Here is a 16,047-nt window from a genome sequence, read left to right on the forward strand (position 1 = left end):
CCGGTGTAGGATCTGCACTTTCACTACACATTGGCAAGTTGATTTATACCATTTCATTTCATGGTACAGATTCGCCTAGAATAATTTCCTGAAATCATGGGATGAAAAATGGGGTTACCTACCTGAAGTAATGAGGGCAAAGTAGCTCTACCCGCAAAAAGTATTCGACTACCTCTCATAAGTTTTTGTACTGCTTAGGCTCGGAGTCCTGACCTGTCTCACTGGATTTTACGTCGCAGTAAACCGGAGACCCTAATTAGAGTATAAATGTATGCAACCCGTGCAGGTATAGGTTGCATATAGTGGTATGCCCAGTTGTTGTTCCCTACTGCAGGTTGTTTGTGCACCCAAACCCATTTCATAAATTGATGGCAATTACTGAACTTTAAGCTCTGGGCTCTGAAGCAGATTTTGTTCCTTGGTTGTATATTTCGCTCTGAATAGTCATTAATCGTTGAAAGTCCAGACAAATGCCGATTTAGTCCCGTCCTGTTTGTGGCGCTGGTGGGTGTTACCGCGCGTCTCACTCGTCAGGTGAGCTGGCGCCGGTCGCGTTTCCCCGGACTCTCCGCTAGGCGGCGGCCGCGCCGAGTCGGGCCGCGACTTCGCTCAGTTTCAAACGACCGCGGTGGGCGCGGCAGTAGCGGGCCGGGCGCGAGGCGAGTGGGGCTGTGTAGGTGCTTGTGCGCGGTGAGGTTTGGCTAAGCGTGGAGCCATGGCGCACCACGATGAGGCCGGGATCGGGGACTTTGTCCTCCTGGACCAAATCAACATTGACAGCTTCATGGAGAACCTGCAGGTCCGGTAAGTGTCGAACAGGTGACCGCGCCGGCACTGGCGCTCGGGTCAGCAGCGGCGTATTTAGAAAATCGCGAAGGGGGGGGCCAAGGGTTTGGAGGGCGCCACCTCACCCAAGGAGGGCGCCATACGGTCGCGAGATAAAAAAATCGCTCAATGGGGGTTGGGGGGTTGGGAGGCGTTTTTTACCATGCCACCAGTTTTTTTTTTGCGTAACCTCGTATAGGTCGTGCTGCATTGATTTTGCATCGTGTGTATTCATTATACTCCAGGTCACAAAAGGTCAAGTGTTCTTGAAATGCTGCGCCGAAGGCGCGCGAAATTTTTGAAAACAACCTTTTCCTCCGCTTTTTAGGCACGCCTTTTATACGATCACTGTTCAAAGCTCCTCTCGCTCTTTTACCAAATTTGAAGGTGTAAAAAATACCTAAGGTTTGGTCGGGCCGCTGCCACACAAACTGTACAGAAAGCTTGGCTCATGGGTGTCGATGTATAAAAGTTTATTGGCGGTGGCATATCTACGCACCAGATCACCGTATCGGATTGATACCGGAGCGCGAGATGCGTAAACATCATCCAAATTACCTCAGACCAGCCTTCATAGCCTTCTCACAGATGCATACACACAGTGTACCCACATAACCAGTTTCAATCACCGAAACTTCAGATGCCTGCTGTTGCGCCCGAACCTGTTGACAATACTTAATCGTAATCCATATAGATGCCATGATGCACGTAAAGTAGGATCAATCCGTTAAGACCAAAGACGTGTTTTATGCATCGTAGAGCGTAGATAGTTTTGGTAGGTATAGATACTTCATTCATTGTGCTGAATGCACGTTCATTTGTGGCAGTTTTCACAGGCAAGACATCAACTATGTGCAATAGAACGACTAAGTTGAAAAACATGCCAAAGGAGTAAATAAATGATAGGAGGGCAGCGATCAACGGATGTTGCCAATAGGTAGAAGGGCTGCGATCCACAGGAGGGCACTAATAGGTAGAAGAGCCCCGATCAACATCCCGAGTTTCGACAGTAGGGCACCGATAGGTAGGAAGTTGGCGAGCAGCAGGAGGGCGCCAATGGATAGAAGGGCAGCGATCAACAGGAGGGCACCAATAGGTAGGAGGGCGCCGATCAACAATCAACAGGAGGGCGCCACCAGGTAAGAGGGTGGCGAGGAACAGGAGAGCACCAATAGGAGGGTGGCGATCAACAAGAGGTCGCCAATAGGTGGGAGGGCGGTCATCAACTGGAAGTCGCCAATGAGCGGAAGGGTGACGATTAAAATGGGGGTGGCAATGGTGAGGAGGGCGCCTTTGCTCAAGAGGATGACACGAACAGGAGGGCGTCTGTGCGGAGGGCGCTGGTCAACAGGAAGGTGCCAGTGGATAGGAGGGCGGTGATCAACAGGAGGGTGCCAGTGGTTAGGAGGGCGGCGATCTACACGAGGGCCCCAATAGGAGAAGGGCCCCGATTAACATTCAACAGGAAGGACTAGGGAACCAATAGGTAGGAGGGCGGCACTGAACAAGAGGGTGCCAAAAGGGAGAAAGGCGGCCTTCAAAATTTCACATGAGGGCTCAATAGGTAGGAGAGCGCCAATAATTATGAGGACGCCGATCAGCAGAAGGGCGGCAATGTGTAGCAGGGTGGCGACCTACAGGAGGGCGCCTTCGGGTGAGAGGGCGTTTATTTACAGGACAGCGGCTTACATAGGCGACCACCGTTACGCTTAGAGAGCTACAGCCTACAAATGTGGTTGGAGGGCGCCCGAGGGAGCCCTCCAACCGTATTTGGAGGGCGTATTTGGAATGGGCGTCCTCCGAGGGCGCCCTCCATCCGTATTTTCCCTGTAAACACATTCGCGATTGGAGGGCGCCCTCCAGTCGCGATTGTTTTTCGATTCGATTATATCACAATTGCATTTGCGATTGGAGGGCGCCTTCGGCGCCCTCCAATCGCAAAGGGCGCCTTCGGCGCCCAAGGGGGGGGCCATGGCCCAGTGGCCCCCCCCCTGCCTACGCCCCTGCGGGTCAGGGTCAGCGATGGCGCCTCTCGCTTTCAAACAGCCCCTCCCGCCTAGAGGCGAAGGAAGAGCTTTCTTCGCTATGGACGTATGGCGATCCATACGCTGACCGTGTCTAAGTTGCATGGCTTCGTCGCCGGTTTTCCCGTAAGGTACGATTGCCGAGTACGATGAGTCGCTGCGGAATTGCCCAGGTCAGCATTGTGTGCGTACCATTCTCCGATTATGGCTCCGATTATAGGCTCCGTCGCCATGTCCGTTATCGCTGTGAGTCGCCCCGGAGCGATAACCGCCTGGGATGGACACAATCACGGTCGGAGCGCGGACCTGCACGTGAGCTCATGGATAAGGGCAGCCCTGTTTGCTGGCTGACCGGCCAGGGCCGACCGGCAGCTGACAAAGCCGTTTTTACCGGGCCGGCGCTGCCCCGTGGAAGGGGAAGCCCTGAGCTGGCTGCCCTGAACTGGAAAGCTTGAGCTCACACTTCGTGAACTGATGCAGCCGGAGAGAAGGAGAGCGTCGGGGAGTGAATTTTAACCACCTCAGGCTGACGAGTGACGGTTCCTTGTTTCGTCGTGTGGAGCACGTGCTAGTGGCGTGATCCTGGCCCCGAGGACCAAGAATCTTTCCTATACGGTCACGAGTGTTTGGTAGGTACTCTGATGAGAAATGGCTCGATGACCCTGGATCTGAGTCCGTGGTGTTAACTCACACTCTGGCTCCCGAACGAGCACATTCCGCTCTTCGGTGTCATATTCGCACCCGTGACTGTATCCTGACATTTGACACCGCCTCACTCGGTGGCACTCGCCCGGAGGCAGTCGGTCAAATATGTGACACCGATATTGCTAAGTGTGTGTACGATGTACGATGGCCTTAGGACAAAACAGTTCGCACCGTCTCTGAAAAGTTACGCCTCCCGCCACTGTGGAAACTCCCCACCCGCTCGGAAGTGAGGACGTTGCTCAAGAGCCGCACCCCGGAGTTGTTTTGGTAGTTGTGTGCGCCGTCTAGAAGGGGAGGGGCGCGACTGTGCAGGCTGTGCGCTGCCGCTGCACACGGGACGCCGACCTATTCCCACTTTGCGTCCTTGGCACGTAGTCGTGTGTTACGGCCCGTATCGCACCTCCGTCCTGCACCACTGTGCGCTCCCTCACCGATGCCCGTTCAGACGCAGCGGGTGGGTTGGGGTCGCACACTCGTATCCCGACCCAGCCTGCGCTCGCCTCTAGTGAGAGTCGTCACCGGGGAGGATAAATAAACGGGATCGAGACGGTGCGGGGTGAGCTACCGGGGCCACTCTGGACCCCACAGGTCGTTCTAGTGCTGTGTCCGGCGTACAGCTGCCGATACCTAACGCTTATAAAACTGGAACTCCGCTCGAGTTCTCGAGAATTACCCCTTCACACCCATTGTCAAACCAAACAGGACATGGCAGTGGTGGAGGAAAGCAGGACTAATGCTAATATCGTCTTGTTTACCTCGGTAACAGAACACGCCTGAATCGGACTGTTTGTTGCATTTTCTTGAAGTTTTATAACTGCCGTTTTAGTGGACTTGTATTTATAATGAGAAGTTCTTTTTTCAGTGGGCTGTCTGTTCGGCTCAAAAGAAAGGCGATTGCTTATACAGCAGGTAACTCATTTCAAACAACAAAGTAGCCCGTGTTTGGCGTGGTCCATATATGGTTCTCTACACTTTCCAGCATATCCCGTATGCGCAGCTGCATGCCGCCGCCCGTTGGTATACCTACCCGCCCGCCCGTTGGACGTGGCTGATGGAACCATCAAACATGAGACCAAACACGGCACTGCCGCCAGCCCGGCTGGTCCGTGAGCACTGTGTGTGTGACCTTGGGAAGAGCGCTGGATGCCGGGCCGCTAGTCTCCGCGGGAATATCTCACCGTTCAGTCGTCAGGCCCAGCCTGAGGCCTGAGCCTATGGTGGGCCTGGTCTCAGCAGGCATAGCTGATATAATTCGACCTGACAGCTATATGTGGCACCAAGCTTGGTGCCTCTGGAGTCTGGATCCCGCGACGGCCAATGATGCCGTCTCCGACAGGCCCTTGATAACAATTCCCGTGTCTACAGGGATACCGTCCGTATACTATCCAACAGGCGGCATACTGGATAGAAAATGCGTCTGGTTTCCGACCTTCCCCACCGTTCAGCGCCGTCGTGCGACATATGCATCCACACTGCGCTACCACCGGAACCGGGCGTGCCTGTATAGACGGACCCTAGCCCTCCAGCCAGGCCGTGCCGCTCGCCGTGCAGGCCGTACCGTACGCCCCTCCCGCCGCGGAGAGCCGTGCAGACACCGCCTCCAACTGGTTAGTCTCGTTTGGCGCTCGGACATTCCGTGCATACTGGAGCCGGACGGATCAGACGCTGGCGGCTGGACAATGAACTCGGCCGTTTGGGGAGCCGGCGCGGTGACTCCTGGAAAGGACTGCCGGGATGATCTCAGGGATCCCAGGCGGAGTTCCGCCGAATATGTCCGGCTGACGGTTGGACAGGGTGACTCGGGAGGTTGATTGATGGCAGCCTCGGAGTTGGCCCCTCCCCCTCTGAGCGGACGACCCTGGAGCCAGTGCTTTGGACGGCCGTTGGGCGGAGTGCGTCACAGGGCGGGGGGCGGAGCGGGCGAGTATCCTCCAGGTTTGGGGGCCGCTGTCATCCAACAGTGGGTCGGCCCGTCACCTTCGGCGTCCTACATACTCTCCCAACCTGCTCCTTTCGGTGGAAGACAACGCCCGTCGGAGATTTATTGGCTAGAAACGGTGACGTGACGCGTCATTATATATTCAGTTTTTCTTGAGGAACATCTCTAACGCGATTAAACGTCGTTTTATTATTATTCGTTGTGAAACCCGAACGTACCATTGTAACAGTCTAATTCATGCCAGCATTTTTGCAAATTGGTCGCATATAGCCTGTGTCGGTGTCTGGTCTCTTCCATGTCACAGCAGTCTGCATCTGAAGTCTGATTAAGAATCGTCTGGAGTCTAACGAAGAACTTAAGCTGTATTAGGTCCCATAGCGGTCGCAGACAGCAGCGACCGTCCCGAGTTTGGCGCTGCTGCATCTGCCGTGTATGTCCTGCCCCCAGGCCCTAATCTGTATTGGAGGGCGGGTTTATCGCCGACCCATCCACCCAACACGCCACAAGTCGATCTACCCGGCACGCTACTCTGTAGAGCGTGGGTGGGTATGTGGGCAGTAAGTACCACAGGCAGTACGGGTCGAGGACTTTCCATGTGGTAGACGGCATAAGCCTGGCGATATCAGCAGGTGCGCCGGCGCGATGTAGTGGTCTAGCCCGGCAGAAAAATAATGACGACTCACAGACGCTCTATGTTGAAAATAGCAAGTTGCAGCGATGGTCGTGACCGTCATGGTAACGAGGTGGTATATTTATGTGAATATCTCAGCTTGTTTCTCTCATAAGCTACCGTTACAGACCGATGACCTTGCTCGGCATGACCGTTTAATTCCACAAAAACACCATTCGGGAGAGGACCTCACCTAGCTGCCTTTCGTTCTCCGACGATTTAGGTACTATTGTTTCGTACATCGAAAGTCACCTGCGTATCGCGTTCTATTCGCTGTTCTGCTACAGTGGTTTAATTCACCCCGCTTATTTGTATTGAAGCCCCATTATGACCAACAGGCCGTAGATTGCGGTCGGGTACGAGCTCAGATGACACAACCAGAACGGTTACCGCTCGGCCGAGCAGATGCCAGACTAATAAACAACCCTGTGCTGCACTAAATCGGCGGCTTCCCGTGCCATATTTCTCGCCTTGGCCAGACATCTGGACAATGTCTTGCATATGAGGTCTCTGTTGAACAAATCATTTAACGGGCTGCAACAGCGGCATGTAATCATAATTTAACATAACGGAGCAAAACTCTGGGCGGCATTGTGGGATGACCTTCAAATAACAATGTGTTGTCCTTGGCCCTGCAAAGCTCCAGTTGATTATTTCTGGGCGACGGCTTTACTTTTTATTCATGTATTTCCTTACACCACTTATAGCGAACACAGAGAGCCTATATGATTTAGGTTGGCCCATCGCGGAGATCTGATGAGATTACAGGCCGGGGCGGACCGACTCTTGATCACCGAGGCCCCGACCCGAGCTCCTCTGACGTTAATTCAGCCAGTCTCTGGCGACCATCACTGCAGTGTACCGCCTCAGTGCGTCTACCGAGCGCACAGGGGGCGATGTTGCAGAACTAACGACCGAGCCGACACCGCTGTCTCCGCCGTCTATCCCACCGCCTATCCCACCGTCTCCGGTCTCCGCGCCGGCCACTGGACGCTCACGTGACCACCCGCTGGCCAGTCGGAGCCGCCGCGCGCCGGACCACGTGTTTTTGCGGCCACTGGCGACCGCGGCCCGCGGGCGCTTGGTGTGTGCTGCACTGGGAGAGATGCCCACCGCATCGGAGAGTGCATACCAAGCTCAGAGATATTCTCTGGTGGCGGACCTGCCGGTTGGACCGGCTCGGACGCCTCAGCGCGTGCACAATTTATGTTGCTCGCGCGCATAGGTGATACGGCGATGTGGTTGCGAAACCACTTAGCAGCGGCCCTCTTTTTATTTTTTACGTTCTTTGTAGTACAATAGTGACGAAGTGTCGACCTACGTCCAAATGGTCAGTTCCAGCAGATTTTTCTCGACGGTGTCAGTTTAGATATGATTTTCAACGCACGTATATTTGCAGTTACTTTATTCGGTTTGGGGTCATCGGTGGTCTGGGTCTGGTCTGACGCTCGCTACGGTCTTATCTAGTCGGCCGGCGGGAAGACGGTAGCTAAAGGAAGCTGCGGTAGACATGGCCGGAGCAAGGCCGTATAACAGGGCCGGAGAGAGGCAGCTGGGGGGGGGGGGGAGGGGCAGCTGGCTCAGCTGGGTCGCACTCGTCTCCTGTCGATGACGTCAACCGGAACTCAGCTGACGTCACGCCATGGCGAGCACGCTGAGTCGCAGCCGCAGCCGCAGCCCACCGGCCAGCTCCCAGCGCAGCGCTGACGGCGGCGGTGACGCCGGTGGCTGCGCCCAGCACCGGGCGAGGGGCAGCTGTGAGTCAGCGCCGCCCTCGGCAGTTGGTGCTGAGTCACCGGGCGACCCCCAGACACGGGGAGGGGGGATATAGCTGCAGAGACGCCGGGTCACGGCTGCAAAGACGCCGGGCCACGGCTGCAGAGACGTTGGGACATGACGTGATGCCGTCTCTCTCTCCCCTGCAGCGGGACGGTCACGATAATTTCACTGATCGCCTGCGTCTTCTTGTTCCTCACTCACGGCTCACCTCTCCGTCCCGTCAGATCCCCGTCTATCTCTCTTTAGCTTGGCTAAGACCAGTAGTAACCTAACGGCCCGATGACGGCCTGATGACGGCTCAGTGACTGGCGACTCGGCCTCGGTCGGCCTGTCAGCTGCTGCTCCGACCCGTGTCGTTTAGTGTGCCACGCCACTCCGCGGCAGCCGAGAATGGAGCGGTCCAAAATGTGCCCGGACAGCAGGTCACAAACTCTGGCTACGGAACGTGCACGTCCGCAGTCTGATGCGCCGTCGATTGATACGGGTGATAGGTGTGTTGTCAAAGGAGGATTGAGCGAGCCCCATGGCCCTTCTATCTCATGCATGGCTCAGTAAGTCAGTAGCACTACCATCTTTTGTCGATGCTAGACGGAATGTATGCCCTGAAGACATCCGCTACAGTAGCGGCGGAACACCTTCAATAAGGGGTGGGGGGGGGGGGGGGGGGGCGGGCACTGCCGACTTTTGGTCCAATTCTTTCCATGCAACGCCCATAGGAATAATGTTAAATGCCAAAATCAAAGGGGGTTACGGTGCCCCGGTGCCCTCCCCGTTCCGCCGCCTATGATCCGCTACTTTATTTACTTTACGGAAGAACAAAATCGAAGGACCTACAATATAATCCATTTTATCCCGCTGCTGCGGCTGGCAGTGTCCCGATCATATATCCACCGATTGGGGTACCCCGCACCGCTTGGCTTGTGTGACATTGTGCAACGCCGACTTCGACAGAAACCATGAAACCACCGACAGTCGACACCCGACCGAGCACGGTAGACTTTCTCCCTGCTACATTCGCCCGGCGGTGACGGGAGGTGACGGACGGTGGCTGTCAATGAATGCTGGTGACAGGTGCGGTGGCGGCCAGTGTAGCGTGGTGGTGGTGGGCTGGGCACCCTCGCCTGTTCCACATCATAGAGCTGGCAATACTGTCATGCTGCATGTTGATCCTCAGACTGAAGTTGTTTTGCCTCTGTCGTAGAAATATACACAAGCTCCCGCGAGCGGCGCACGTTTTCTATACGGAGCGGCACAGCGCAACAGGACGTGACATTATCCATTCACGGTGCACGATACGCCGTGACGTCCGTGACGCACGTGACGCGATGTGACGTATGGTGACAGATAGCTGAGGTGTCCTTCTCTTGCTGCTGCGGGACAGACCCCCTCCACCGACCCACCCCACTTCCCCTGTCCCCCGCCTGCAGCCTTATCCTTGCACGTCAGCACCGGTGTCGCTGTGGTGATTGACGTATTCAGGTCAGCTGGTGTGACCTTCCCTACCGCCCACATCCCCTCCCCGTGCTCCTCACCCTGACCCCGACCCCGTCCCGTCCCCGACCCCGACCCCGACCCCGACCCAATCCCCCTCCGGCCCGAGCGTGCACTGATGGTGTCACCCAGCCGCCGTACGTGGCTGGGGGCACACTGTGTGTCATCGGGTGTCACCAGTGTGTCAGTAGCGTGTCGCCGCTCACCAGTGTGTCACTGGTGTGTCACCAGCGTCATCAGTGTGTCACCATGGTCGTCGCATGTGGATCTGCGGCCTCGCGCCTGCATAAGTTACGTGTGCGTGTTTCTCGTCCCCGCACCTGTGCTATCTTCACGGCCTACAGAGCTCGACTCCGATAAAGTGTGACACACGCGTACGTTTCTACATATTCAACGGCGTTTATATATCGCTCGTTCACCGTCATGCTACCTCAAATACTCCGACAATGACCACAATGAATCACGGGGACATAACGTCCGTATTCAAGGAAAATTGTTATTGTCTTTAAGCGCCCGCTCGTTTACCTGAATCCGTACACAAATGGCGCATTTGTCGGCGATTTCACGGAAATGTGACGTATTTGGGGACAGACGGGACAGCATTACCATGCCGTCGACCTGGTAGCCCCGTTTCCAGCACAGTCGGAGTAGTGGCCGGGATGCGGGTCCGACTCGAAATGCCAGCTGCCTTGTCCGCACCTGTCGACCGCGCGTGAATAGTGAACTGCTGGGACGATTTGGAACGGACCGCTCGGAGAAGACGGACCGTTTCCGCTGACAAGATGATAAGCTGGCGGCTTTGGACATGGAATGGCGAGCTGAGTGTGAACTCTGCACTATATACAATGTGCATTGTGCGGTACATTGCATTTGCAACATGCATACAATGCACATTCGTGCGATAAGGGTTACAATGAAACCTCTGGGAGTCGTTCTCTGTCCGCTCTGCAGTTATTCTGTTCTCGGTTAAACTCTGGTCGTCCTCGGTCCAGTCCGAGGCCACTGTGTGTCCATTCCCGGGGGACGCTTTCTGGCCGGTTCTGAGATGCTCCATCTCCGGTCTATAGGGACGTTATCGGCTGTTCCTTTCTTCTGTTGCCTATACGGTCCGGTCCGGGACGCCCGTGGTCCGGTCTAGTCAGGAGGTGCTCCCGGTCCGCTCGTGACCTGAGAGCGCAGCAGATGGTCGGCGAAGCGGCCTCTCTCCAGCTCTGACCCAGACGGCTCCAGTGGAGGCTGGCTGTCACATAGAGCACTCCAAACTGCATGCTAAGCATTCTAGGACATTCCTGCCTTCACGCAGTCATATATCTCGAGGACAGAGGTGTGACTTATTAATTGACTTATTAATTCGTATATATGAAGTGGCCCGGGCCGGAGCTGTAGGTCGGAAACGGCTCGGGACGTAGGCCGGAAGTGGCTGAGGCAGGAGCTGAGGTCTGAAGTGACTCAAAGAGAGAGTATGATGGCGTGTCATTTCCGTCGTGGGCTGCATTTTCATGTCACTGGTTTATCCAGATTTACTAGCAATTTGGATGTTGGTATACCAACATGAAGCCTATATGCTTCATTCCTACAGTTTAAGCGATAAAGTAAAAAGTTTGCAACTAATTCTTCGTTCACCTCACATCGATGCAAGGCCCTATCATCGATGTGTTTTGGTCAGGAAGATCTGGACACAGACAATATGATGACCTGATTCACCGGAATAGCCAAGATTATCAGGCATTGCCGTTTCGCTCGAGGCGCTGCATATCGGTACCGTTATACCATGCAATGGTAACCGGTCGGCTGCCGTCCAGCTAGGTAAATATCTGTCCATGAACTATGCCATCGTGGAGATTGGTGAAAGACGGTATAATGTCATCGACAGCTCGCCATCATTTTCCACCAGTGCCTTGCATGGCTGGGCTGGTCCCAACGATCCATTCCATAGTGACCGATGTGCCGTCAACAATGCTGTCTGCTGTCAAAGTCTACTGATTTCCACCTGTCTGCCGTCTCTCTGCTGTCGCTGCCGGCCGGTGTTCCCTGCCGCCGTCAGCGACACCGAAGTCGAGGCGGCGCACCCCTTTACCGGTGCTTCCGGTCGGTCTGTAACGTCACCAGTGGCATGCCATACACGGAGCCACGCTGGCTGGACGGACCTGGCGGGTCGGGCGGATGGACTGGACGGACTAGACGGGCCGGGTTTACTGGCGAGTTGGACGGGCTGACCTAGACTGACCACTTGACCAGGACTGGACGGACGAATGGACTGATCAGGTCTGCCGTTGACTGGGGCACATAGTTACAGAGCTCGGCGACATTTTACAGAGGATGGCTATCGTATTCAGAATGAGAGTTGTCAGACTGGAGTCGTCAGGCTGGACAGAGCTAGATGCCGCCCTGCCTGTGCAGTGTGCAGCACTGACTGTGTGTGGGCGGACTGACTGTCCGGCGAGCAGGGCCTGCGGCGCCGCGCCGGCCGGAAACCGAGCCTGTCGCCCCACCCCCAGATCTCCAGCTTTGCACGCACCATGACGTCAGCTCCCCCCCCCACGTCCCTGGCTCGGACCCACTCCAGGCTGATGTTGGCACGATATTGCTCGCCCCGACTGGAAACGATGCTTCATTGGAGGTCATAATTTATCGTCGTTGGACTGAACCGTAGGCTGTAGAGTTGTCCTCGTGACGTCATCATCTAAAGGCGCAGCAGCTGACCTCGCGGGCAGTGACGTCACCGGATACTGACTTCATCTCTTTCTACCGGTGCCTTTCCGTCCTGCATATGAGGCTATCCCTAATTGCACTCGAAAGTGCGGAAGCTGCTATATTCTGCATTGTACATAGATCAGAGACCGTGAGGGCCGATCCCTTCCAGCTGACGAGTTTAGTCACACTTCATACCATCACCACTGGAGCGAGATTAACCGACACGGCGGTTAGTGACGGCATCATCGCACTGAAAGTGAATGGTCTCACCGCCCCCTCCACTGCCCCTCTCTCTACCCAGCTGCAGACTCATACCAAACGAACCAGTGAGAGTGAGCGTGGCCGCAGTGGTGGTTCTGGCTATAGACATGAGGGGCGCGGGCGGCGGGATCGGGCGGGATAACGCCCCCACGCTCGCCGGTGCTGTATCAGCCACTGCCGGCTTTGCAACAGCGGAAACCACCGGCCCGGAAACGGTCGATAGGGCTCACTGCATGGCTGAACTTAGCGGTGTTTTGGCCATTATGCACATGGAAAGTTAAATCGCCACGAATGACGTGCTATATTCGATTTGATAGTGCGTCTATTGCCCCGTGACCCCAACCATGGAAAGTCGCCCATTGTCGACATAATGCCCGGTACGTTAGCACGGTCTGTCAAACTTGCGGAAAGATTATGCGCTGCGAGCTGTTCAGTGCGACTCTGGTACGTCTGAACCACGATTCTTACAGTCTGAACTACACTTAACATTTCAGTCCGACCGATAATTCTCTTCGGCCCCCGTCTCTGTCCCTCCCTTGCAATGGGCATTCTCCCGTCGCTGTCTGACACTCATTTCTCTCGCCTTTGTCCGATGCAATGCATGTCTCCCGTGACTCTGCCTCTGTCCGCCCCTCTGCACTCTAATGTGCCGGTCAGACGGTTCGCCACCACCTCGTTACCTTATAAGGCACGGCGAGCGGTCAGCTGGCCGGCCGGCCGCCGTTTTTGTGCCCCTGGCGAGTGGGACCAGCTAACGGAGGGTCATGCACGGGGTGCGAGACGAAGCTTACACAGGACTCGTACTCACTGGAGGGAAGGCGCACTTACTGCTGCATTGATGCCCACTGTATATATAACTATACCGTATTACATTTTACGCTCCCTTGCTGTAGAACAAAAATGGTGAGCGTGCAAATTTTACAAATGCGTAAAATTTGTAAATTACTTGTAAAAATGATTTGGCATGTTTTTTCATAATACGAGCTATGTAGTGTGTTCGGGGAAAAGGAAACCCGTGTCGCAAGATCGCAGCGAGCGGAAGCACTTCCGCGATACCTGCACCTTCGGCGCACCTCAACCGTCTTGTTATCGGACCGGCCCCGTTTTTATGCGAGGCACGCTCGAGAGAGCGTGCCTCGGCGCAGAGTTCGAAGTGCGCGCTGTGCTATCGAAGGCAGTAGGCACGACCGGCGTGCTTCCACTGCTGTGGAAGTGGAAATTCTAGTCTGGAAAAGACCCGCCACGCCCTCAGCTTGATTGTTGTTCGGTCACTCTTGGGCGTTCGAGTAGAACGGTCAGCATGTGGGGGGCTCGGCTCCGACGTGAAGGCGTGCAAGTGTGCAGATGTGTACTACAGTGTCACGAACTGTTGAGGAGGACGGGTCCACAAGCCCCAGCGGGGCCTCGGCGACACCTGCGTGATGATTGCTAATGGAGCGAGGATGCTACACGCTCACCCCTCAGTTCCCTATCACAGCCCAGACTGCTGCTGAGCTCGGATCTGTCCCGAACTGTAACACATGGCTAGGGGAGGCTGAAGCGCGCAGAGGAGAGACTCCTTCGCCCACAGCGACCTCCCATGGGTAGCTCGCTCCGGTCCGGTTTAGCCTGTTGCCGGTCGGCCCGCCGCTGCCCGTTCCGCCCGGCCGGACGCGGCGGTCCCGGCGGGGTCAGAGGTTGAGCCGAGGCCGTCCGGTTCCATGACTCAGCTGTGGGACCTACAGCCGAGCCAAGGCCTGGCCCTAAAACTACAGCCGAGCGACCGTGATCAATCGCCTCAGAACGGGAGCACTGAACTCTCAATGGAGGACTGCTTGATGGTTTGGGTGTAACGCGACGAATGGTGAATGGGCAGTGAGGCTACTTGATTAATTTCTTAATGGATATCCGTTAGGCTACTGGACGTCTACAGTCTACATGCCTATGAAAAATGCGACGTGGCAAATTCACTTACATCGTCATACCGCAACGGAAAGGCGGATAAATCGTCTTCTTAATCGTTCTTTAGTTGTTCCGATGCGAGCAGAGATGCCAAATTTATTGAATTATATTTATTTAAAGGTCTTTAGATAAACACCTTTTGAATGCATCTGTCACCTGCATTACGCATTCGAAAATAACTCGGAGTGTCCTACTACTGCTTTTTGATGTAACAGTTTCTATTGGTCGTATATAGGTATACGGAGGTCGAAGGCGGACGATTTACGCCAGGGCAGGTATAAATCCCCGCACACGACCAGCGTGCTATAGATTCGCGTTGGTGAGGATTTGGCCGTGAGGCGAACTTGTAAGTCTTCTGCAGAGCCCAGCTATCGTAGGTATTAGGAAGCTCGCCATAGACGCTCAGATGCCTTCGACAGCTTGCTTTAGACGTGCACAGCGCAGAATGTCAATTGGTATTTCACGCACGTGACTTGCGCGACGCGATGCGTCTTGGGACATCAAATCGCGCCGACGCCCGGTCGTGCAGCTCGACAATGACGACAGCCGTCAGCGCTCCGCCGTCAGCTTATATGAGCTCGTTGCCGTCTTATCATGGCTTCCTGTGCCACAGTCAATACGTGAGACAGAACAGACGACTTGTTGAGTTGTGTGGAAGCTTCAGCAGCCCGTCTGTGCTGCCATTTACACTCGGTAGCGGTTGCGGTCAGTTTGTTCCCAAAGGGCGACAGGGTCAGATCACTCGCAGCGGTCCGTCGGCAGCTGCCGCCCTTCGCCACCCCCGTCGGCCGGACTACCGGCGCCCGGCTGTCGACACGGCAGGTGACTGACGACCATGACTGTGCAGCTGCTCTGAGGGTGGCCACAAACTCGCGAACAGGCGCGAGCCGGGAGGTCTCCCGCTCAGCAAGTCTCCCCAGCCGAACTTGCCCGGTAACCTACCGACCGCGCCCAGCTGGGGGTACCGGCGTGCGTTCGGTTTTTCGTTTGTTTGATCGGCCCTGCTCGACTTTCTCCTTCAGGCCGGCGGCGGCGGGCGAACCGTGTCCCAGTCGGTGATGTGGGCTAATTATCCGGCGCGGTGCGGCGTGTGGCGGCGCAGACACGGCGAAGGGCGGCGCAGCCACGTGATACATGGCCTCGTGGAGTGGCCACCTGGCCAGGGATCCGACCGGCTGATGGCTTTGTTCAACAAACTGCCCCGGGGAGCGAACTGGCTTTTAGAGAAATGAGATTACATTGTGACTAGATTCGAGCAACGTGCCGCTAATGATCATGAGTCTGGGTCATGATTATCATTTATCACCATCCAGATAGGCGAAACAAATTTGATAAGTGACGTCGTTGCAACATGAATCATGACTGGTTTGCGTTCACTGTAACGGTCATGTACCGGGCGAGTTCCTCGCCTCGTATACCAGTACAATTTCTTTTCGTGGCTTTGATACCGTTCGTGAAACGGCGTATAGTTCGGGCCGGTGCTCAGTCAGTGAGTCCAGCACAGCGGTGCTCCGATTACGTGTCGGCCCACAAATTGAGCCCGTGACTCGCACCGATTCGGTGAGATCGGCCTGCGGTTTTTATGCACGCTCAGCCTCGGTTCGTTCTGGTTTTGTCGGTAACACCAGCGGTACCGTGCGTTGTTAACGCTGAGTTGGACGGCTGGATTCGACTTCGGACTTGAAGTTGCCGAACCGGTCACTGTTTTATAGCTACTG

The 16,047-nt window shown here is 55.5% G+C and overlaps 1 protein-coding gene across 1 annotated transcript in view; it reads left to right on the forward strand.

The window, feature by feature from the left end:
- Window positions 1-607: 607 nt before the first annotated feature.
- Window positions 608-16,047, forward strand: part of LOC122377458 (unconventional myosin ID-like) — a 28,300-nt gene continuing 12,860 nt past the window's right edge. The window contains exon 1 of the mRNA XM_043357513.1: window positions 608-804. Coding sequence (XP_043213448.1) covers window positions 716-804 — 89 coding nt within the window. The 5' untranslated portion in view covers window positions 608-715. The remainder of the gene's footprint in view (window positions 805-16,047) is intronic.

Source organism: Amphibalanus amphitrite, unplaced genomic scaffold (assembly GCF_019059575.1).
Source record: "Amphibalanus amphitrite isolate SeventyFive unplaced genomic scaffold, NRLGWU_Aamphi_draft 000044F_arrow, whole genome shotgun sequence".
NCBI lineage: Eukaryota > Metazoa > Arthropoda > Thecostraca > Balanomorpha > Balanidae > Amphibalanus > Amphibalanus amphitrite.